The sequence below is a fragment of the Prionailurus viverrinus genome, chromosome F2, assembly GCF_022837055.1.
Source record: "Prionailurus viverrinus isolate Anna chromosome F2, UM_Priviv_1.0, whole genome shotgun sequence".
NCBI lineage: Eukaryota > Metazoa > Chordata > Mammalia > Carnivora > Felidae > Prionailurus > Prionailurus viverrinus.
This window is the reverse complement of record NC_062578.1, coordinates 27,740,934-27,765,041: the sequence shown is the minus strand read 5'-3', so window position 1 is coordinate 27,765,041 and position 24,108 is coordinate 27,740,934. Positions and strand designations below refer to the sequence as shown.

At 33.8% G+C, this 24,108-nt stretch overlaps 2 protein-coding genes across 3 annotated transcripts in view; one reads left to right on the top strand and one right to left on the bottom strand.

Annotated features, from left to right (window-relative positions):
- IL7 (interleukin 7) overlaps positions 1-5,598 on the top strand; it is a 94,730-nt gene extending 89,132 nt beyond the window's left edge. The window contains exon 5 of the mRNA XM_047842912.1: positions 5,480-5,598. Within this exon, the coding sequence (XP_047698868.1) occupies positions 5,480-5,584 (105 nt within the window). The 3' untranslated portion in view covers positions 5,585-5,598. The remainder of the gene's footprint in view (positions 1-5,479) is intronic.
- ZC2HC1A (zinc finger C2HC-type containing 1A) overlaps positions 1-24,108 on the bottom strand; it is a 50,180-nt gene that overhangs the window by 24,457 nt on the left and 1,615 nt on the right. For both annotated transcript variants that reach the window (XM_047842909.1, XM_047842910.1), the window contains exons 2-5: positions 15,624-15,697; positions 13,375-13,491; positions 5,871-6,012; positions 3,910-4,058 (exon numbers count right to left, since the gene is read on the bottom strand). In XM_047842909.1, the coding sequence (XP_047698865.1) occupies positions 3,910-4,058; positions 5,871-6,012; positions 13,375-13,491; positions 15,624-15,697 (482 nt within the window). The remainder of the gene's footprint in view (positions 1-3,909; positions 4,059-5,870; positions 6,013-13,374; positions 13,492-15,623; positions 15,698-24,108) is intronic.

Here is a 24,108-nt window from a genome sequence, read left to right as displayed (position 1 = left end):
CATGACCCATATTTATTTGGCAAAAACAGTCAACAAAAATGGACCTAAATGGGCACAGGTGTATTAGATTTAGAAGTTAAAAAGACCTTCAAAACATTTACTTACAAATACATTCAAAAAGTAAAGGAATACATACACAAGAATTAAAGGAAAATATGGTAATAGTGAATGAACGCAGAGAGAATCTCAACAAAGAAATGAAGGCAAAATCGGGCATTTTTTCAGATATCCAAAACCAGAAAATTCCCTTCTAGTATATCTGCACTCTTGGAAGGCTCAAGAAGCTTCTTCAGGTTGAAAGAAAATGACATTATATGGTGACTGAGATTACAAGAAGAAATCTGAAAATGATAATATATGAGTAAGTAGTATGTAAGTTAAATACAATATGTATACGAGGCGGCAGCAGAAGAAAAAAAAGTATATGCATGTGTGCATAAATATTCATGTGTGTATACGTATATAAATGACTATATATTTACTTTATTCTCCTAATTTCTTTAAAAGACAGATGACTTTTAAAGGTGTAAGTAGAACACTGTAATACAGCACATATCAGGAATATCGATCGGTTTATAAGGCTATAGAGTTACATATATATAACAATAAATTAAGACTGGTAAGAGATATATGGAAATATCCACAGATATGGATAAGTTAAAGATGCATTTTGTTATTCCCAGAGTAACGATTTTAAAAAAATATGATGATTTATAGCTTAAAAACCAATAGGGAAAATAAAATGTCTTTCACTAAGACAAAAGAGGCAAGGAAGTACCAGAAAAATTTAATAAAGAGGGGGGCACCTGGGTGGCTCCGTGGGTTAAGCATCTGACTCGGTTTTGGCTCAGGTAATGATTTCACACTTTGTGGGTCTGAGCCTTGCACCAGGCTTTGAACTGATGGCATGGAGCCTGCTTGGGATTCTCTCTCCCCCTGCTCTCTTTCTGTCCCTCCCCTGCTGGCACTCTCTGTCTCTCTCTTGCCAAATAAATAAATAAACTTTAAAAAATATTTTTAAAAAGACAAAAATAGAAAACAGACAGCAACATGGACTACTTCACCACAAACATCAATAATTATATTGAGTGTAAATGCCTAAATACTTCAACCGACAGTTTGAAGCTGCCAGATTCGAAATACTTGAACCAAAAACTGGCAAATTAGTAATACTGAAAAAGTCACAATCACAGTTGAAGACTGTAGAAACATTCACCAAAAAGACCATATGCTAGGCAATAAAACAAATCTCAATAAGATGAAAATCTTACCAAGTATGTTCTCAGACCATAGAAGAATTAAGTAAACAACAACAACAACAACAACAACAAACTAGCAATAAACATCTAGAGGAACACCAAAATCTGGAAGTTAATGACTCCCATTTGGATAAACTATGAGTAAAAGAAGAAATTACACCTATAGGCATTATTGCATTGAATGCTCTTGATAACTGTTATGAGGTAGGTACATATTATCCCCATTTTATAGATGCAAATGTGAGGGAAACCAATCTACCCAAATCAGGGTAGATTTTACAGCATGTAGGGAACTAAGTCGGTTGAGATGGATGGAAGGTTTGGATTACGGAGGGTGGGAAAGATCAGGCACAGTGCCTGATCAGGCACCTAGGTGGCTCAGTCAGTTAAGCATCTCATGGTTTGTGAGTTAGAGCCCCGTATCAGGTTCTGTGCTGACAGCTCAGAGCCTGGAGTCTGCTTCAGATTCTGAGTCTCCCTCTCTCTCTCTCTCTCTCTGCTCCCTCCCCTCCCCTGCTCATGCTCTGCCTCTCTCTCAAAAATAAACATTATAAATACATAAATAAATAAGTAAAATGTCACGAATTTGCTAGAATTTGCTAAAATTCCTAATGAAGAAGAATGATGGAAAATTAAACGAAAAGATTGTTTTTACCTATTAGAAATAGATCTTCATTGTACTTTTATCATTATTTTGATCAGAGCTGGGTCAAAAAGTGGGCTGTAATTGGGCCAGATTATAGTTACTAAATATGATAGGGATTCATTTTAAGCATCTTTAGGAAAAGTATTCTATTTAGTTTACTAATGTAGACCAGGTACTTGGTAAAGTGTCTAATTCAGAGAGGGTACTCAATAAAAATTTCTTGAATAAATAAAGATGAAAAAATATGGACTTACACTGAAATGACTATATAGGACTAGGCATAGAATCAGAATTGATACACTTTAAGTGAGAACTATCAGCTACCTGGATTTTACACTTATAATCATTGCCTCCAAGTTGTTGGAACACACACATTCTATTCTATTTCCTTTACTGATTATTATGACTAAAGAAAAAAAAATCATATTAATGATCTTAACTGTCTTAAGTCAAAGATAAATGTTGTTTGACATCTGTTTTGGAAATTCTTCAAAATGAGTTTTCTTCACTGTTCTTTCCCCATAATGATGATAATAATAATGAAATGTTCTATTCTCAATAATATTAACAGAACTTCAATATGGATTTTTCTCAAGAAGGTTCCCCATTGTAATGGCATCCTTTAATCCCATATTTTATTCCTAAGTAACAAACAAAATGAATTTCATGATTATTTACTGCCTATTAGATTTACAGTACTAGCAGGGAGAAGATAAAAGTGAAAATAAAAGATCTGTTTTCTAGGCTGTGAATCGGAACTGCATAGGAAGAACTGTGAGGGTAGCAGATGGAAGGAGAAATTTGAAAGGGAAAAGAAGGGCAAGAAAATAGACTGATATTTTACATACATATTAGAGGAGAGCTACCTATGTTCACATATAAACTAGGAAGACAAATGTGATATTCTGAAAACAAATAATTTTTAGAAATTATAGTACATTTTGAGAGAATCTTGTATTTATTTTCCCTCAAGTAGGCTCTATGCCCAGAGCAGAGCCCAACATGGAGCTTGAACTCATGACTCTAAGACCAAGACTCAAGCCATGATCAAGAGTCAAATGCCCAACCGAGCCACCCAAGTGCCCTGAGAAAAATCTTAGAGGAAGATTTAAATAAATGTAGGAGTAGTTTATATATTTAAATAGAAGCAGCATTTGGATAGGGTATAAAAAGGGTTAATGATATTTTTGTGATTATTAATAGCTGATGTGCTTTCTACTTTCTTGCCAGTGATACTGAGAAAAGTAAGTGAAATGGTTCAAAATTAATTAATAGACTTTTCAGTTCCAAACCAAATGCTCATGTTTTTAGGCATAAAGATATAGTAAAAAATAAATAAACCGTATGTAAAAGCTTTGTGAAAAATGAAGTTTGCTTAAAAGTATGACATTATCAAAGTTTTTGTGTCATAAAATGCTTAATGAAAAACAACAGTGCTGTACAAATTTCATATAACAAAATGCTTTCATGGTTTATGGCTCTAGAGGTGCTTTCACATACACCATTTCATTTGCTTCTCACAAAAATCAGGTAGATTACTTCACAGACGAAGAAAAAAAGGCTCTTATGTACTTGCCTGAAAGTTCAGAAATAGCAGTTGGTCTTGACCCCAGGATTTCACTCTCTCATGTGTATGGTCACATATAACATGGAAACATTCAGTACTTACATAATTTTCAAATGTGTATTTTTACTACCATTTCTCACTCTTCTAACCCCACTAGGTTCCTCTGAATCTCCTTCACCTACCTTTTAACTAGTTTTCTTACTAATACCTTTATCAACCTGTGTATTTTCAAATCTCTATAAGCTCAAGTCCATTTAAAATTAATAATTTTAATTGCTTGTTATCAATTAAACATTCAAATTTCTTACTAAGTCCCTGAACAGTAATAAAACATTTTAGCAGGTGAGAAAATTATAGCCAAATGTTCTGTAAAGCATATGCAAAAAACTGTAAAACTGAGTCATTTTCTCATTTGTACAAATAATTGAACATTTCACCTGTGTCCGAGAAGTTGCCTTTCCTTTGGTATCAGTAGAAAATTTGCCTTTGTTACTAATACGTGCTGCCTGTTCTTTACAGAAATTAATATGTCTATCAGCTGCATTTTCATTAAACCTCCTTTGGCAATATGGACACTGAATATAATCTAAAACAGAAAAAAGAAACAAAATGATAACATAATTCTTAAAGTGAAACATAAGGAATTATAAGTTTTTTGTGGACAGTAATTCAATATGTGTAACAAAAGCAATAATATTTGATACACAAAACTTGTTATTTCCTTATAACCACCCAACCTGACCACTAAACTTGGTAAAGACATTTAAGAAAAAAGTCTGCTAGCATATGGCAAATTCTGATTTTCTCCCAGCTTAGAATCTTATTTGAGGGGAACAAAACCCAAAACACAAATCCTTAGTACAAAAGAATGAATAAGTAGAGGAAAAATAGGATTTCTTCTTTGTCTTTATAATATATCATATGTTTCCACAATATATACATATTTTTATACTGGAGACTAAGTTATTAAGCAGTAATAACATATTACATTAAAAATAAATTTTAAAATTTGAGCTCATCTGTTAAAATTTTTCATTTTAATTAGAGTAAAACTGTTGGGCGCCTGGGTAGCTCAGTTGGTTGAGTGTCCAACTCTTGATTTTGGCTCAGGTCATCCCAAGGTCGTGGGATTGAGCTCCACATTGGGCTCCATGCTAAGCATGGAGCCTGCTTGAGATTCTCTCTCTCTCCCCACCTCTGCCCTTCTTCCTTGTTAGCACTCTCTCTCACTAAAAATAATAATAATAAATAATGATAATAATAGGATAAAACTGTCAAGAAATAGTTTGACTTTATACAGTTCTATTTTCTCTTCGAAGTTCCAACAGATAAGATAAAAATATACCTCATTACGATACGATCTGGCCCTTTATAGAAATAGTTCGTTAACCTCTTCACTACAATAAAACGTTAAAAACGATCATATCTAGGTTTTCTACCAGACTCCTTTAAAAAAATATATATATATTATTGAAGTATAGCTGACATACAATGTTACATTAGTTTCAGGTGTACAACACAGTGATTCCACAATTCTGTACATTACTCAATTCACACCACAGTAAGTGTAATTACCATCTGTCAGCATACAATGTAATTACAATATTATTGACTCTATTTCCCTATGCTGCACTTTTCATCTCCCCGACTTATTTTATAAGACTTTTCTTTACTGAGAAATAAATCTCAATCACAATACTAACACAATTTAATGCAGCTAACTTGTTATATTAAAATAACTACCTCTTCAGACTACTCTAATAGTCAATGTCCAAGTGTCAATTGTGTTATTTTAAATCTTTCAATATCTCAGTATCTTATATGAGGTTGCAAGCATCTTACCTTGCTTTTGGTAACAACAGATAAGCAACTTTTATCTACCTAATGAAGAAAGTATAATAATACATGAAATTAAGGCATAATTTAGGTAAATGAATTTTTATGGTGGTTTCCCTACATAAACATGTACCTCTTAGAAACAACAGTATGTTTTTTTTTCCTTCCCAGATAAGAAGATACCAAAGGCATCAGGCAACAAAACAATTTGAATCTTACCAAATGACTACATTTCAATTGATAGTGAGCATCTTCAAATATTTCCTGGTATATTAACATTTGAAAGTGACTATAATAATGTTTCAAATGATATTATAATGCTTTATGTTTAAATAACAGTATTGAAATAAAAAGATAATGAATTTCTATGTTCAACACTGATGTGTCTTTATAAGCCTAAATGTCTGAAAAAATCAGCATTATTTTATAGTTAAACTTTTAAAGATTATGCTTCATCAAGTTCCATAATTATAAATTAACTTTAATAACAATTTAAATTTATAAAAATTCGATCAGTATTTCCTCTCCATATGAACATTTCTGTCAACAATATTCCACATACCAGGATCATAAGAAGGTGGAGGAGGAGGAGGAAGTTTTCCACCCTCTTTAAGTGCCTGATCAAGGCCTTTAGCTGCTCTTATGGTGGCAATGAATTCTTCATGTTTTCTTCTCCAATTAGATGGTTTCTTTGGTGGTTCAGGCTATACAGAAATAAAGAAAAACCAATTTCAAAACATTTTTTTAATTAGTTGAGGGGCGCCTGGATGGGTCAGTTGGTTAAGCATTAATTTTGATTTTGACTCCGGTCATGATCTCAGGGTAGTGAGATGTAGCCCTGCATTGGGCTATGTGCTGAGCATGGGGCCACTTTGGAATTCTCTCTCCCTCTCTCCCTGTCCCTCCCCAACTCGCATTCACACACACACTCTCTCTCTTAAAATAAGTAAACATTAAAAAAAATAATAAAAAATAAAAAATAACTGAAATAAAACTTGAGGAAATGCTATGTTATTTTAAATGTTCTCTTATTAGAAGTCCTTAAGTGACTTTCTCCCCAAATTTATAATTTTAAAAATAAACTTCATGTAATTGTATTATATGAGATTTTTAAAATGCAATTGTAATTGTTAAAAACACTGCTAAATTGACTTCTGTACGTGTTACATCCACTTAAGCTCCACTAACAGGGTAATTTCCCTATTTTCCTATGCTTTCTCCAACAGAGTATGTTATTAAACTTCTATTTTTTTTTTAACTCACTGGAGAGGTGAAAAATACTTCTCTCTTTGGTTTTAGCTGGCTTTTCTCTTATAAAAAGTGAGTTGAGCATCTTTTCGTATCATTAAGAATCATTTGCACTGCCTTTTTTGTGAACCATTTATGTGCCTAGTCAAATTACCTGTTGGGTCACTGGTCTTATTTTTAACAATTTCTAGTTAACTCTTTATAGAAGACTAGCTTCAGCCCGCCCCTGCAATGTGGCTATCTTATGAGCTTGTGTAAGGCTGTTCTGATATTAGTAATTATTTTTAAAATATAGTTTATTTGTTTCTTTTATGAGTTCCAGATTTGTAGTCATTGTTAGCAAGACCCAACCTCACACTAAGGTAAATGGAATTTTCCCATGTTTCCCCGCCCCCCCCCCCGAATTTTCATGGTTTTACTTAAAATTTTTAAATCTTTCATTCATTTGGAATTTATCATGAGTTATGGTGTGATGTATGGATTCAACTTTATTTCTTGTTTTTAACATGGCTATGCAGCTGTCTGTCTCAGTATCCTTTATTGACTTTTCTCACCATTGAACTGATAACACTTTTATCATATTCTCTTTTGTATTTGGGTATTTCTGAACTTTCTCTTCTGTTCCACTGTTCTGATTATCCTTGTGTTAGTATCAGTGTTTTAAATGTTAAGACTTTATAATATAATACTAGTTTAATACCTGATAGGATAACCCACTTTAGGCTGCTTCTTTTTCAATCTTTTCTGGTTATTCTTGTTATGTACATTTTCCCATATGAACTTTAGAATCAGCTTGTCTAACTTTTTTAAACTATATTTTAACTGAAAAAATTAAACACTGCATTCATAAACAACTTAAGGAACTTAATACTTAATACCTTTATTTTTTTGAACCTGCCTATCTAAAAACATGAGATATTTCCATTTGAAGAAGTGTTTGTGTTTTTCAGTTTTTTTAAAGTATTCTTTGTGGAAGTCTCATACCTTATAAGGCATAATGTGTACCTTATACCTTATACCTATATAATTCCTAGATATTTTTTATTTTGTGTTATTTTTTTATAGAGAGTCTTTTTTTTATGTTTCAAGGGGTTTCTTGACATATGAGACTCAGTAATTTCTGTATATCTCAGAATTCTGTATAATGAGCGTTATATCTCATTACTTCACTGGTTTCTCTTACTGTTTATAATCACTTAACAGTTGATTCTCTGGAGTTTTCCAGGCATATCATCTAATAATGCTACTTTTACTTTCTCTTTTCTAATCTCTATGCATCTAACATCTAACTGTGTCTGTTATAGCAATTACTATATTGGTTAGAGTTTAATCTTGTTCCTATCTTTAAAGGCCACCTCTAAGTATCTTTCCATATGCATAATGTTGACACCTGTGCTACAATAGGTTTAGTTGTGTCATATTATTGAAACACCCAACTATCTCTATTATGTCTTTATTTTTTAAGTCAAGAATATACATTGAATCAGCAAAGTCAAAAGATGGTTCTTTAAAAAGAGTAATAAGCAGGACTAGTAAGGAGAAAAAGAAAACACAAAATACCAAGGAATGGAAAATAGTACATGATAGAGTTCTTATAAACATGAGGAAAAATGAAGATATGTACTATAATGTACCTTATGCTAATAAATTCGACCACATTATATGAACACTATCCTTGACAAACACCACAAAAGGGATACCAGAAGAAACAGGAAGTCACAACAGTCTTACATTAATTTTTTTTAATGAATCTATTATTTAAAAACCTCAAGACAACTTCTGGCCCAGATGCCTTTACTGTTGAATTCTTACAGACATTTAAGAAAGAAATAGCATTAGGTGCCTGGGTGGCTCAGCTGGTTGAGTGGCCGGCTCTTGATTTCAGCTCAGGTCACGATCTCACAGTTCATAAGATTGAGCCGAGCTCTGTGCTGTCAGGTTCTCTCTCTCCCTCTCTCTCTATCCCTCCCTGCTCACACTGTCTCTCTCTGTGTCTCTCAAAATAAATAAATAATATTAAAAATAATTAAACAAATAGAAAAAGAAATAGCATCAATCTTTTAAAACTCTTTCAAAAAATAAAAAAAACTAAGAGAACAATTTTCCAATTAGGTTTACAAAAGCAACAAAAATTTGACAGAAAGAAAAATGACAAACTCACTTCTCTCGTGAAGATAGATGCAAAACCTTAACTAAATACAAGCAAATTTAGATACTGGAGATAACTGACCCTTTAAAGTTTCTTATTTAATAGTGAAAGGTCTGAATACAACATTCATCTGCACCATGAGTATAACTCATCTACTGGTAAGTTTTGGTGCTCTCCTCTACCTTTCTTCTCATATCATCCTTGTGTGGTTTATTATTATTCATCATTGAATGAATTAGGTTTTCCTGGTACAGCTATTTACAAGAGGTTCTGCAGAGAAGGAGAGGTCCACAGTCCCTTTCCAGGCTACACAAACCAACAGCTCTCTTCTCCTTTGTAGATACAGATGTAAATAAGGCCTCTCCATGATTACAAGACACACCTCTCATTCTTCTCTAAAACAATATGGGTCCAGGAGGCTACTGCTGCCAGCCATGCTTCCCTCAGTAACCATACTAACCACTTCAAAAAAAATAGGACCTAGCTCTTTAGAGTGGGCCCCTTACCTTCAGAAAGGGTATTTTATTTTCATTAGTGCTTTTGGAGATCTTCTGACATTGGGCTTCTCCAACTCTGTGCCTCTTCTCCCTACTTCCTCCTTTCTGGCTTTTGTTCAAATTAAGCGAGGCTCATTCCACTTCCTGGCCATCCAGGGTCCTGTACTCACCCCAGTTCCTGCTTTGGCTATAGTAAACAAGGGATATATACTTCCTGATTAGACTCCTCTCACATAAGGAGTCACCTTTAAGGTGAGGAGACCCTTCACCTTTGAGGTGGCAGGTTCCCATTCTGGGCCATGGGTCCCTCAGCAATTTCCTACACTTCCTCTGTGGGTAGGTTCTCCTGGCATTCAGTTGCTTTGGGCAGCCCTTACAAATATTTTGTAGTCTGTGGATTAGTTTCTCCCAAAATGGAGTTTGTATCTGCTTTACTCCACTCTGCTTATGATTTTGTAGGATTTCCTTGATACAGATAGAGAACTACACTATGATGTTTAAATCTTCTAATACGCAGATTTTCAAGGGGGAGGAGTTAAGATGGTGGGACAGCATAGAGACCCTCAGCTTGCCTCATCACTGAAACACAGCTAGGTCAGCACCAAACCATTTTGAACACCTAGGAAACTGATCTGAGGATTAACACAACAATCTGGGTACTTGAGCCACAGAACTCGGCAGGGATGCAGTACAGAGAGGTGAACTGGGGGAGAGAAAAGCCATGGAGGGTTGGGAGCTGTTTTTGCAGAGAACAGAGAAAGAGTAAGGGTGGAGAGTGCAGTGCATCGGGATCATGCAAGAAAAGCATTCCTGCAAAAGTAGCTTGAGAGAAAGAGTGAAAACACTCACAGGAGACTGAACAAGAAATTTGTTCTCCATAACCGCTAATGTGAAGAAAGGAGAGGGTTTCAATACCACCAAGATTCCATAAACAGTGGAGTACAGAGTCTGAAGTTCTGGGACTCAGTGCCTGGCAGAGCTTGGGAGGAAGTAGGGCGAATCCCCAGGAGCAGGAAATGGGGTCTGAGGGATTCATGTGCCACATGGGGAGAAATGGTTCCCCCGCTTGGAGTGCATTTGGTAGCGGCCATATGGTTTTCTCACAGGCAAAGGTCCCAGTGGACCCTGGAGAGTAGCCATGTTTCCTGATATTGGGACAAAGACGTCAGAGTGTGGTGAAACCTGGCACTGGCTATGCATTGTGATTTGCCATAATCTCTGAACCTCTGCTGCTGTGCGATCACATGAATGTTTTCTGGGTGCAAGCCGGCACCCAGCCATTGTTCAGCAAGACCCTCTGCCAGAGAGTTGGTGCAAGTCCAAGCAGAGGTCTTTAAAGTGTGGGGTTTTGAAACAAACCCTATCCGAGATAAAACTCCAAAGGGAGGTGCTGCCTGGCGAGTGGACAAGTTGGACACGGACAGGGCAGAGGCAAGGAGTGGATGGAGGCCTGAAACAAAGAAGGGGTGCTTGATTGCTGGTTGGTGAAGAATGCCAAGTTCCTGTGTCAGAGACTAGGGAGCTGGGTGAAGCCATTTCCACTTCTCATGCACACAGGCATCACACTGATCTACCCCAGTAAGCCAAGCAGCACAACCTAGTGGAGAACGGAGCTGTTATACCAAGCCCCTCCCAACTGCACCCCCCAAGCACATCCCCTAGAAGACCAGGACAAGTCTCTCCACTTGCTTAGTGTACAGACTATAGAGGGCTTCATAGTTTCAGTTCTAGGGGAAATAGGATGTAACTTCATTCAGGTTTCATTCTGTTTGCTGGTTCATTTATTCATTTTGTTTCTGTTTTTGCTTAAATTGTCTTTTTTTTCTTTTTTTTTTTCCTTCCTCTTTCTTGGGTACAGAAAGAGAAAAATTTATTTTTATTTTTTTATTTTATTTATTTTTTAAAATATTTTATTCTATTTCATTTTATTCTACTTTATTATATAGTTCTTAAAATTTTTTTCTTACCTTTTTTTTTTCTTTTCTTTCCCTTTTTTTCTCTATCCTGTCAAGCTTTTTTCAACAAACAGACCAAAACACACCTAGGATCTAGCTCCCTTTATTTGATTTTTTTGTTTTGTTTTTAATTTTTATTTTTTATTTTATTAATTTTGTTTCTGTCCTCCAAAATAACAAAACAAAGTAATTCACCCCAAAAGAAAGGACAGGAAGAAATGACAGCCAGGGGCTTAATCAACATAGATATAAGCAAGATGTCTGAACTAGTCTGAACTAGAATTCAGAACCACAATAATAAGAATACTAGCTGCAGTTGCAAAAAGCATAGAATCCCTTTCTGCAGAGATAAGAGAATAAAGTTTACTCAGGACTAAATTAAAAATGCTATAACCGAGAAGCAATCTCTAATGGATGCCACAACATCAAGGATGGATGAAGCAGAGCTGCAAATCAACGATACAAAACATAAAATTATGGAAAATAAGAAAGCAGGAAAAAAGAGGGAAGCAAAGGTAAAAGATCATGATATAAGACTTAGAGAATTCAGTGACTTATTAAAAAGGAATAACATCCAAATCATAGGACTCCCAGAAGATTAAGAGAGAAAAAGGGGCAGAAGGTTTATATGAGCAAATTATAGCAGAATATTTTCCTAATCTGGGGAAGGACACAGACATCAAAATCCAAGAATCACAGAGAACTCCCATTAGGTTCAACAAAACCCACCATCACCAAGGCATATCAAAGTCAAATTCACAAAATACACAGACAAGGAAAGAATTATGAAAACATCAAGGGAAAAAAAGTCTTAATATACTGATTTTCAAACTTTAACACGAATATGTCTCCCCAAGGATTTTGTTAAAATGCAGATTCTAATTCAGTATGTCTGGGTGGGACCTGAGATTCTGCATTTCTAACATGTTCCCAAATAGTGCTGACATTATTGTTCTATAAACCACAATTTTAAGTACCAAGAAATTAAACTACTTAATGTAAAGCAATGGTTTTTACCTTGCTTTTATCTGAGGCTTAATTTTTCACTATTGGAACCCTTCTCCTTTAAAAAGAAATAGGATAGCTAACATTTATTGAGACATCATCATGGGTAAACTCAATGTAATCCTCATAAGAACCCCACAAGATAGATACTACCATTACAATCACTTCACAGATAAAAAAAGTATAGATTAAGTAACCTGTCCAACACAATATGGTAAGTAACAGAGTAAGGGTTAAATCCAGGCAGGCTGCTCTTGAGCCAGCTTTCATTTTTATACCCACTATATTACATTGCCTCCAAAACTTTCAATAAACAATAGATAGTTTAACTATCTTAGCTAATTAAAGCCAATATAATCATATATCTGGAAGACATACTAAGAAAAATTTCAAATAATGGTTTATGTACATTATTCAAATTTCACTATTCTTGACTTAAACAGTCACAGACTGAAAAACAAAGATGGACATTAGATTTTTCTATTGTCAAATAATTTTATTGTAAGATTAATTGCCCCACTGGGAAATGTTTTCCTGTAGCACAAGGAGAAGTCATTATTACTGAAGTAGAACCCATACAATGAGGTATTCAAATTTTTACTATTTCACTGAACTATTTAAAACTATGCCCAACAAAGTATGTATGTGATTTATTGTTAGCAATACAACACATCACAGGTAGCATTAAGGAGAGATTATTAAAGGAGATTCACTGCTTTCAAAGAAAACAAGCTGACAATGGCTATACATGGACAGATGAGTAACCGATCAAACTTCCCCAGAAAGCATAAGATCACAATTACTGACAATCAAAATAATCAGTCTCTATTATACTAAGGTATCAATAAATTATAGCTTTACTTTGGAGTATACTACTGATATGACACTTAAACTTATACACAGTACCTAAGCTATGTTTGAAGTAATTAACAATGACTTAAAAAGAATATGTGAAAACTTTTAAATTATTTCCAGCCTACAACTAAGCAATTGGCTTTCCAATGCTATAAAAACCTCAGTGTAATAGGTTTTTAGACAGTAGTTGGTTTCTTCTTTGCAGAAGTTTAAAATAAACAATTTTGTGATCATTTATAAACTGAAAACATGAAACAATTCTCCTTAATTTTCAATCTTAGCACAACAGATAATTACAATTTTTTTTCAATATATATAGCAGGAAAGTCCATACTATTCAAAAAGCTATGTAATTACCCTAGGTTTAAGAGGCTTTACTGTTGGAATATCAGTTCCTTCAGCTCTTTGTCTGCTTGAATCAAAAGTCTTCCGTTTTTTAGTGGCAGTTTTCTGGCAAATAGGTCCATGTTTTTTCTGTCAAGATGAATAAATGCAATGTATCATTTTCTTTTCTATAGAAGGGAATTCTAAAAAACTTTAAATTGCCATTTGAGACCAATTTAAAAACTGGAAGATGAAATAAAAATAAAACATAAATTAAATAAATAAAACATAAATAAGACATATTTTGCTTTAACTAAAATTGTTAAAAAGTATATATGATGCATGCTGTAAGTTATCTTTCTCAAGAAAGTACAATTACTATATACAAGAGAGTATAGAAAAATACTCTTCCAAAATTTTATTAAGTTATTGAATATTCTAGTTTTTATACTGCTGAGAATAAGGTAATGTAACCAAATTGAAGCTATTGAGTGAAAAAAAAATTTCCCTTCATCACTAAATACATTAAAATAGATACTAGAAAAAGAATGTAAACAGAGACTGGATTAGCGTGAGGATCACAAAAAATTAACAGAATAGTAGTAGTCTGGACTACTAAAATTATTAACATAATTAGTATGTTAATGTTAATGTTAATTAACATAAGTATTATGTTAATGTAAAGTTAACACAAAATGATAGAACACAGTGGTCCGATTTCCTTCACAATCATCTATTTCTTCCCTTTTGGAAATCAAGTTCTCTGCCTTTCTTTACCAAGGATTTTTCTTGAGCTGTCTAGCCTTCCACTTCTATAGTTTTGTTTTTTTTTTAAAAATACAGCTGGCAGCTCATTCATTTAATCTTTCATGCATTCATTTCAATGGAAGCTTTCATAACTGATTCCAGTTAACCTAATGGATAAATAATCATTTCCCCTCCCCTAAATAAAACACGTTAACAAATGACATCAGTGCACTACATGCACTTTTTTTTACTTCTGTATTTTGATAAACACTGAACAAGCTAGAACTGTTGAACTTTATCTGAGAAAAGAGGAAACCTCAAACTGGTTGGTTTGGTATCATGGAGCCTCTTATATTTTCAATACACAATCAGAAATCAATTGTTCTATATATGTGTTTTCAGTTTTCATTTTCAACAAGCACTGTAATTATAGCTATTAGAATAAAAATCTCTTAAATATGAAAAAAACTAAAAGTGTGGCTAACAGGCAACTTCCTAATAGATGTCTATTCTCACATTGAGTTGTATGTGTCAAAACTATGTAGCGCTTATTCCAAAATAGTGATCACATTATTTAATTAAATAAATAAATGAGGGCAAAAAGGGCAACTTTTTTCCTATGTAAACTGAGCTGAATGCTTTGAAAATAGTTTGAAAAACAGTGAATTGATAATAGAAACAAGAAAATAAATCACTAAGTGTGGGCTAGATGTTTTTAAAGGACAAAGGAAAAAAAAATTGTTATTTATAAGAAGTCCATAGTCTGATGGACATTTTGGATCATTAAATCCTCACTTTGCTTTAAAGAAACAAACTGGAAATAGTAATAGACATTCTGGATTGTGGCAGAACTCTAGCCTGCAGATCCATATTCAAAGAAAACTCTTTATTGTACATCAAAATATTAATAAATGTATATTTATATTTAAAAGTAAAAATCAAGTATTTTCTTAGTACATAGGCATTTTTTCCCTTATTCTCTAGTTGGCTATTTTTATATTAAAATCAATTAAAAGTGCTTATGTTTGTGTACATCAAATATCTAAAAGTATCTAAAGAATGCATAATATATTTTAGGTATACTTTTAATTGAAAACAATTTTTCTTCAGAATATTTCAAATATATTTAAAAATTAAGAGAACAGTGTCATGAACTCCTATTTCCTCATCAACAATTACCAACAATTCAGCAATCTTGTCATCTATACTAGCTTTTTTTCCTTAAGTACTTTAAAGCAAATCCCAGACATCATATCATTCTGTCTTTAAATACATTATTATGCATTTCTCAGAGTTTTTGTTTAGTTTTGCTAATATTCCCAGAGAGGAACACTTTAACACAGTAGTTCTGAAGACCAAACTCTAAAAAAAAGAGAACATCCTGGAAGAAAGATCTAGATGAAACTGATATCTTTAACAAAGAACACTGGCCAGTATATCTTTTAATTATTCCACAGAGTTTCTTTCTGTAATGGCTGTCCTGAAGTATCAAACAATTACAGATCTGCCATAACCCAAAGGAAAAAGGTACTCACTAATGCCACTGGAAAGAATGTTCTTCCACAAATCTTGCATGGTAACAATTCTCCAACTTGGACACTTCCATTTTCTGAAACAGAAAATAATTTTTTTTAATGTTTATTTTTGAGAGAGAGATAGAGTGCAAGTGGAGGAGAGGCAGAGAGAGAGAGAGAGAAACAGAATCAGAAACAGGCTCCAGGCTCTGAGCTGTCAGCACCATGCGGGGCTCGAACCCATGAACCGTGAGATCATGACCTGAGCTAAAGTCAGACACTTAACTGACTGAGTAGCCATCTAGGCGCCCTTAGAAAAGAATTCAATCAGTAAATTCTTTGCTCAAATTGTGAAAGTTTCAAATTTCAATGTCTTCCCCTGGTTTCATATGCAAGTTGTGAATTCTTGTGGAAAATGACTTGTTTCATTTTGGAATAAACAATATTATTGATTAAAATGGGCACAAGATAACCACAAGTTATCAGTGGTCAAAAAGGCCATGCCAAATACTGAAGTCATGATTTAAGGATAACCAAATACATATTGCTGGAAATATGTAGTTTTCTTTAATTTTAACCAAACCAATTTGTTATATTCTCTGAACTTATCGGCTATCTCTCCTGTAAATTACCAAACGTTAAAAACCAAGTTTATCTTGGGGTGCCTGGGTGGCTCAGCTGGTTAAGTGTCTGATTCTTGATTTTGGCTCAGGTCATGATCTCAGGGTTTTGTGAGTTCGAGTTCTGTATGCTGACCGCACAAAGCCGGCTTGGGATTCTCCCTCTCTCTCCGCCCCTCCTCTGCTCGTACTCTCTGTCTCTCTCAAAATAAGTAAACAAACCTTAAAAAAAAAGTTTACCTTAAGGTTAATAATACGTATTATTAATCCTCAAAGCATTGAGATATAACATTGGTGATCAGTGAGGTGGCTTCCTGAGACGATCTAAGGAGTCTAAGATAAAAAGAATCTTGTTCTGTTTAACACTGGACAAAGGGAAGTATAATGCTTTAAAGAAAAAATCATCTAGTTACTATGCTGCCCTCATTATATGAATTGTTCATTATTTTATACATACAATATTATATTAGGATTCAATGGAGATATTACAATTGAGATATTCTGACAATTCATTAAATAAGGAACAAGTAGCTGAGACTTTTACTCAATCAAAACTTAATACATCTATCACGCATTTTCATACAACACATTTTGTTACTAAGTTGATTTAAAAAAAACAACTACATTCTTTGAAATTCTACATAGCTGAGTCAATTTGTCATTTTATTTTCTAGCCAATCATCAAACCTAAATTTATTTCCATATCTGTAATTTTCTAAAAATGATACTTGAACCTGTATCTTAAACATATTTTCTGCTGAATATTTTACTGATTGTTTTATCACATGAAAGACAAATAGAAGCCACTTTGTTTTAGAAGTAACCTAAATAAGTTCATGAAAAAAGTACCATTAGGACTTCATATAATTTATTCCAAAATATTTAGTGAGTTCATAGAAAACTAATAGAAGAATCAAAATAGAAATTTTTGAGAATACAATCAAACAGTACCAGAAAAACTGCTGTGTTCTCTCATTCTCTTAACACTCCACTACCTTATTTTAATTGTAGACAGTGACTATTTGTTATCTCAGATGGAGGCAATGTCTCTATGGTGGCAGTTAAGCAGTGGGCACTACAAAGGCAAAGCTAAGATTTGCATGATTTGTCCTTCTCCAATACCACATGTTAGGTTATTTAGGGAGAGCAACCATTTATAGGGACTTAATTCCACTATCTAAAAAGTTGAGGCAGTTGCTAGATAGAATCCATTACATACATTAAGATAAGCATGTCTTCATAATGATGGTCAAAGTGATATCACATGATGCATAATCTATTAAGCTGCTTATTTATAGTTTTCATATACTCTTAAATTCTATGCAATGATTTAAAAATTCATTAATACAAAATGTTAAAAAGAATGACATATTTTATTTGCTTAAAAGTATATTTCAGTATCTCCTTGTTAAATAGATGACAAAGCAAAATTTTATAAAAATTAACTATTGAGAAAAATAAATTCAACCCATGGAAATAATGTGAGTGCCTGTGTGAGCACCTACAACTTGCCAAGCACATATCAAGCCATAGTGACACAGCAGGAAATAACAAAATCACTGTTCTATAAAGCTAACAGTCTACATGATTTACTTCTCCACTATATCTAAGAACCAAATCATCTCCCATTTTTTAATGTAATAGCAACTACAATACTAACATATAATAAAATCCAACTCCTGGGATTAATTACAAGTTATCAAATATGTTCAAATTGTCTTTAAAGGAAAAAGCTTTATCTCTAAAAGGTATAAAAAAGAGGAAACCGCATTAAAGAGAAAGGATTTAAAAACAATTATCCTGAAGAAAAAAAAAAATAAGTCATTACTTCATTCAAAATAAATAAAAATGTAAAGTTATAATTTCTTCCCTCTTATATTAGCTGGTCATGGAGGATTGCCCTATAATTCACAAAATATAACACATGTATGTATGTTAGTGTCAACACCGCCTGCTACCAGCAAGTCATGATAAGCAGCTTAGATTCAGTCACAAAGCCAAATTTTGTTGTAACGGTATTCATTAAAAGATATGACAGCTTAGCAGAAAAAGTACTGGTCCCAGCTCTATCACATAGAACTGTGACTCCCTGGGCACCTAAGATTAAGCTTCCTCTCGTATAAAATGAGAAAGTTAGGTTAAATGGCCTACACTGCCCCTTCTATCTCTAATATATCATAATAAATATACTATATTCATCTAATAAAATCTATCTTAAGACCACATTAGGAAGAAAAGTACATGGATGATAACATATATCTCTTACCAGTATTAAATTTAAAAAAAAAATGGTTATATGTAAGGATGATTAAACCAACTGACCATTGCAGATGGTGGAATGAATGCTTCAGGTAGCATGTAGAATGTTGAGAAAATCACTTCCATTTGTCTACATACAGAACTGAGAATCTACAAGGAACTATTGCAAAGAACATGATGTCTCTCTCCTTGTTGGACATGTCTTCAAGAAGAAAATGTATGACTAATCATATAAATAGCTTCAGTTTAAAATTTGTTAAATGAGGATATTATCTGTTCAATCTACCTTATAATTTAAGGGATCATCTAAGATGGTATATATAAAAATGCTTCACAATCAATGAAATAAAAAAATACTACTCTGCAGCGCATGCGGGCAAACTCCACTAATCTGTCCTGAGTGGCAAAAGCTAGCAAATTGTGAGGCTTATAAAAATATAGTAGAGATGATATGCAGAGAGTTGACTATTGTAGCAGAGAGCAAGCACTGTTGAAAGAAGCATTCAAACTAAGGACAAAAGCAAGTAAATAAAGTACTTTAATATTCTAAAACTCTCAAGAAGGTAACCTCTTATAAAAGTTATCACAAACACAATGTTGATTCTGTTATGCATTACCATATTTAGCAATTTCAAACGTGCACCATAAAGCTTGAAACTGTATCTTCATATAATGCTGTTACATATATATATATGTGTGTATATATATATATACACACATATATATATATATGTAACTACAGACACATATATATCACATAAAGATGTGATATATATGTATAAGTATGATATACATATTATATATTATATGATAAATATATAGATATATAGAGATGTGAAATAATATATTGTTACATAAGACAGTTATGACATTCTAAAATGTACATATTTAAGAAATAGGAAAGAATATTTTCAAAAGAAAAGAAGTCTTGAAATTCAGAACAGTTCTGGCCTCTGTGTAGCATGTCTATTTCCTCACCTCTGGTCACTGTTCATCTGAATGCAATCTTTAAAATAAAACCTTCCTTTTGCAGCACATGGCATCTGTTACACACCACCTTCTTCCAATAATTCTTTTCAAAATGTAATTACTTCCAGGTCAATAATCTCTAATATCTCCAAGATTTTTCCCATTGAGCCCATCCTAGATTTCAACATTTCAACATTCACACTTAACCTACTCACCACACTCACACTTAACCTACTCATTCACCCTCCACTCCTCTTTAGTCCATCTCTCCAGTTCAGCAAAAACAACCACTGTTGAAACAATTTAGTAAAGGTCCACATTTGACTCTTAAATGCCCAAGCACCTTCTCTAACCACACATTTCTACCTTCTACCTCTCTCCAAAGCACTTTCTTGATCTCAGAGTGATTTGAATTTTCTTGATAACCCATCTCTGGTTGCACTTCCCTTCCTACTCAGTCTGAACCTGACTAGTCATTTCCATTTTGACCAATCACCCTCAAATCCCTTGCTCCAGGGTCACATGTTTGGAAAATGCCACATTGAATAAATGGGTATTCTTAGGGCAGAACTTCCTCAGTCTTAAAAAAGAGATTAGTATATTATTATTTCCTCAACGGAAATCCTTTCTCATCAAGGAGATATTTTAGGACCAATGTCCTGAGTAGCACATTTTTTTTGGAACACTGGCTTACATTTACTGACTAGCTCCTCTCTACTTCCCTTTCTCTCCCTATCTGAATTGCAGGCAAATTTTATCAGGCCTAAACACTATATTAAAATAGATCAATTTGTTGATCCACAAGTATTTGTTGAGCACCTAGCATGACACAGGAACTGTTCTATGAGGTAAGCAAACACAGATGAACTTACAGAGCTTCTAGTCTTCTAACAGGGAAAAAATAAAAGCAATGAAATATATAAAATGTCAGGTGGTGATAAGCACAATGTAGAAAAACAGCAGAGTAAGGAGAGAGAAGACAGTCACAGTGCTATGTGTGTTTGAAAGTGGGCAGGATCAGGGAGAGCTTCTTTAATGAGGAGATTTTAGAGTACTGACTTGAAGACACAGGGAACTAGGGGCGCCTGAATGGCTCAGTAGGTTAAGCGACCTACTGCTGGTCTTGGCTCAGGTCAGGATTGTACGGTTTGTGAGTCTGAGCCCCACATCGGGCTCCACGTTGTCTTTCTCTGGCCTCCATCACTTGTACTTTCTCTCTCTTTCAAAATAAATAAATAAACTTAAAAAAATAAAAAGAAATAAACAAGGAATTAAACCACCCATGAATCTAACTGCCACATCCAGAGGCATCTGGCTGGCTTAAGTGGTAGAGCATACGACTCATGATTTCATGATCTCAGCATCATGAGTTCAAGCTGCATGTTGAACATGGAGTCTAGTTTAAAATAATAATAATAATAATAATAACAACAACAACAATAATAATAATTGTCAAATCCAAAGCCCTCTCTTCAGTCCTCATTCTACTGAATCTTTCTATACCATGAAGCACTGTTGATCAATCCCTTCTACCTTTAAAGTCCTTTCTCTCTTGGCTTAAATGATATTTCTCCCTCCTATGCCCAAGTTTTTCAGATCTCAAAAGCTAAGTAGGGTTTGACCTGGTTAGTACCAAGACCTCCAGGAATTTCTGGTGCTATAGGCTTTTTCTGGCACACATTCACTACTCAATAAATATTAGTTTCTTACCACTTTCCCTTCTTGATAATTTTTAAATCTCTTTACAGACTTCTTCCTACTCCAATTTCCTTTCCTGTTCAACCCTAAAGCATCAATTCCTCCCCAAGCTTCTTTCCACATTTTGTTACATACAGCTTTCCTGAGTGAGTACATCCACTTGCTGTCACTTATATGTCATGGCTACTAAGCTAAAAATTCCAAGTAAACATTTCCAAGTAGCCATGAGACATTTCCACTAGATAGCCTCCAAGTACTGTACTAAAATTTATAAAGCCAAACTCATTACCTCTTCTCCCACTCCACTTGGTCTTCTTGGTTAAAGATACTAACATTATCTCTTAGTTCAAGCTAGATAGACCTTTATATTTGATTCCTTTTCCCTCTCACATCCACCACTCATATCTCACCTCTCTATCTCAGAAATATCTTCTAAATCTATCCTCCTTTTTAAAAAAAAAATGTTTATTTATTTATTTATTTTGAGAAAGAGAGAGAAAGCGGGGGGGGGGGGGCAGAGAAAGAGGGACAGAAAGAATCCCAAGCAGGCTCCACACTGTCAGTACAGGACTCAACATGGGGCTAGAACTCACAAACTGAGAGATCATGACCTGGGCTGTCAGACAGTTAACCAACTGAGTCATCCAGGTGCCCCTATCTTCCCTTTTTAATTCCTACTACTTGTGCCTTAGTTCAAATCCTCATCACATATATGTATTTCCAGTTTCTTCTTTCTCCAGTCTATCTATCCTGCTGCCATAGGCATCTAATGAGACTGCCCACAACACCTTCCAAGCATGCAGCTTTACCTGTACCGAATCACTCCTAAGCTCCTAACACACTTCTTATGAGTTTACCCATCCAATAAACAAGTACTGAGGGGGCTTCCTATGTACTAGGCACTTCTCTGAAAGCTTTATATATGTGACATCATTTAATCTTAATATAGTCAGGTAGGTCAGTATTTAATAGCCCCACTTTTTATAGCTGAGGAAACTGAAGTTCCAATTAACCAAATCATAGAGCTAAAAAGAAACAAAGCAATGATCCAAACACAGGCCTCTCGAACACAATGGCTATTAAAATAATCTAGTTTCCAACTCAGCACAAAAAATAAATAAATAAATAAGTAAATAAATAAATAAATAAATAAAGGCAAGATAAATTTAAAAAGATGAAGAATTGTTCAGTAAACTAGTATGTGTTTGGACTAGGGAAAAACAAAACAAAAAGGAAACTCTAATGGGTCAGGAATGCTTGTGTTAACTAAATCAGAGGCTACATTAGAGAAGAAGAATTAGACTTCTAATGAGGTTTTAGAAGATAGTACACTAAGATCTACTAAGTTAGTAACCCACAAAAGGAATGGGCAGCCTGATCTCTGTTAAAACTGTTAGTAACCACTTATCAAGATGTTATGAGAGAAATGACAATACTGTATTGATTAAATCTGCTTAACGTTTATCATTTCTACATTTTAAGGATGAAAAGCTTGGGAGAGATTAGAACTCTCCCAAGTCTAGAACTACTTCTACTGGTCTCGAGTATACCTATTGAGCACAATATTTAGGTGAAAAGGAATTAAAGGCGTTGCTCTAACTACACACAGAACACAGAAGTGCTCAGATATAGATTACACAAAATCATGAGCAATAATTTATATTTAGTTTTGAAATACAGTGTTCGGACTGATACCTCATCCCGTTAACAACTAGAAAACATGAAAGTCCCAGAAGACCAAAAATAATATAAGTGGTACATGTTTTATATAAAAATAATTTTTAAAAGAGTACAATAATCTTCAATAGAATTCTTTAGGAGCCCATATATTTTCTGGTTTTATAATCAAGCTTAGTCCAGTTACTGGTTTCAACTAGAAACATGGGTATAATGCCAAACAGTACAATATTTGCTCAATTACTATGATGTTGAGCAAATTCCTGAAGATTGACACTTCAATATAATGTTTATTAGACACTTAGTGCTAGATTTTAACTTCCAATAAGGGGAAAACTTTATCTTACTTATCACTGTATCAATGTTTATTAAATGAAGACATGGATAAATGAATTAATGAATGGTAACCTTAAGATTCAAACTTATGATCTTTGCAAAATATGACCTCATAAGGACTGATTTTAAAAAAGAAGGAAAGAAAGATAGGCACTGTTCTGACTTCAACAAAACTTCTCAGAGCTTTTGTTGTATTAGGTTAAACCACTTTTGAAATTACTAATATTCAATTACTTTTCTGTACAGAAAACCAATTTAATATACTTTAACCTAATTCGTTAGAACTAAACACATTATAGTTAATGATAATAACTAATTTTGTTTAAAACTCAAAACAAAACAAAAACAAAAGTAAAGGGCAAGTTACTATTTACCATGATACATCACAAGCTGGGCCCATAAAACGTGCCCCTCATAACACACTATATTAACATCAGAATACATGTATTTCTCCACCCATGTAATTGAGTACTATAATAGGTTTTCATTATATTTTAAAAGCATTCTTACTAAGATTTCAATAGTAATGTCTTAGTACTGCAAAAATGTAAGGTTTACTAAAATACCGACTTAATGAGAGCAGAGCTTTGACTTTATATTTTTTGCTACGTCTCCAGGGCCTAGAATGATGCCCACCATAGACAAAGTCATTAATCTAACAACAAATATTTATTAAGTACCTACTCTGTGTCAGACAGTTTTAGATGCTTAGCATACATAAGTGAAAAAGCAGATGAAGATCTTTGCCTTAATTACAAATATTGAATAAAATAATAAAAATCTGCAGAAAAACTGTTTTAAAGCATTTTAAGTATGTTTTGATAACTTCATGAAAATTCCAGAACCCATTATGCTATAAGACCAACACATATTACAAAATACATTAAAAAATATAAGACGCCGGGTCACCTGGGTGGCTCGGTTGGTTAAGCCTCCTACTTCAGCTC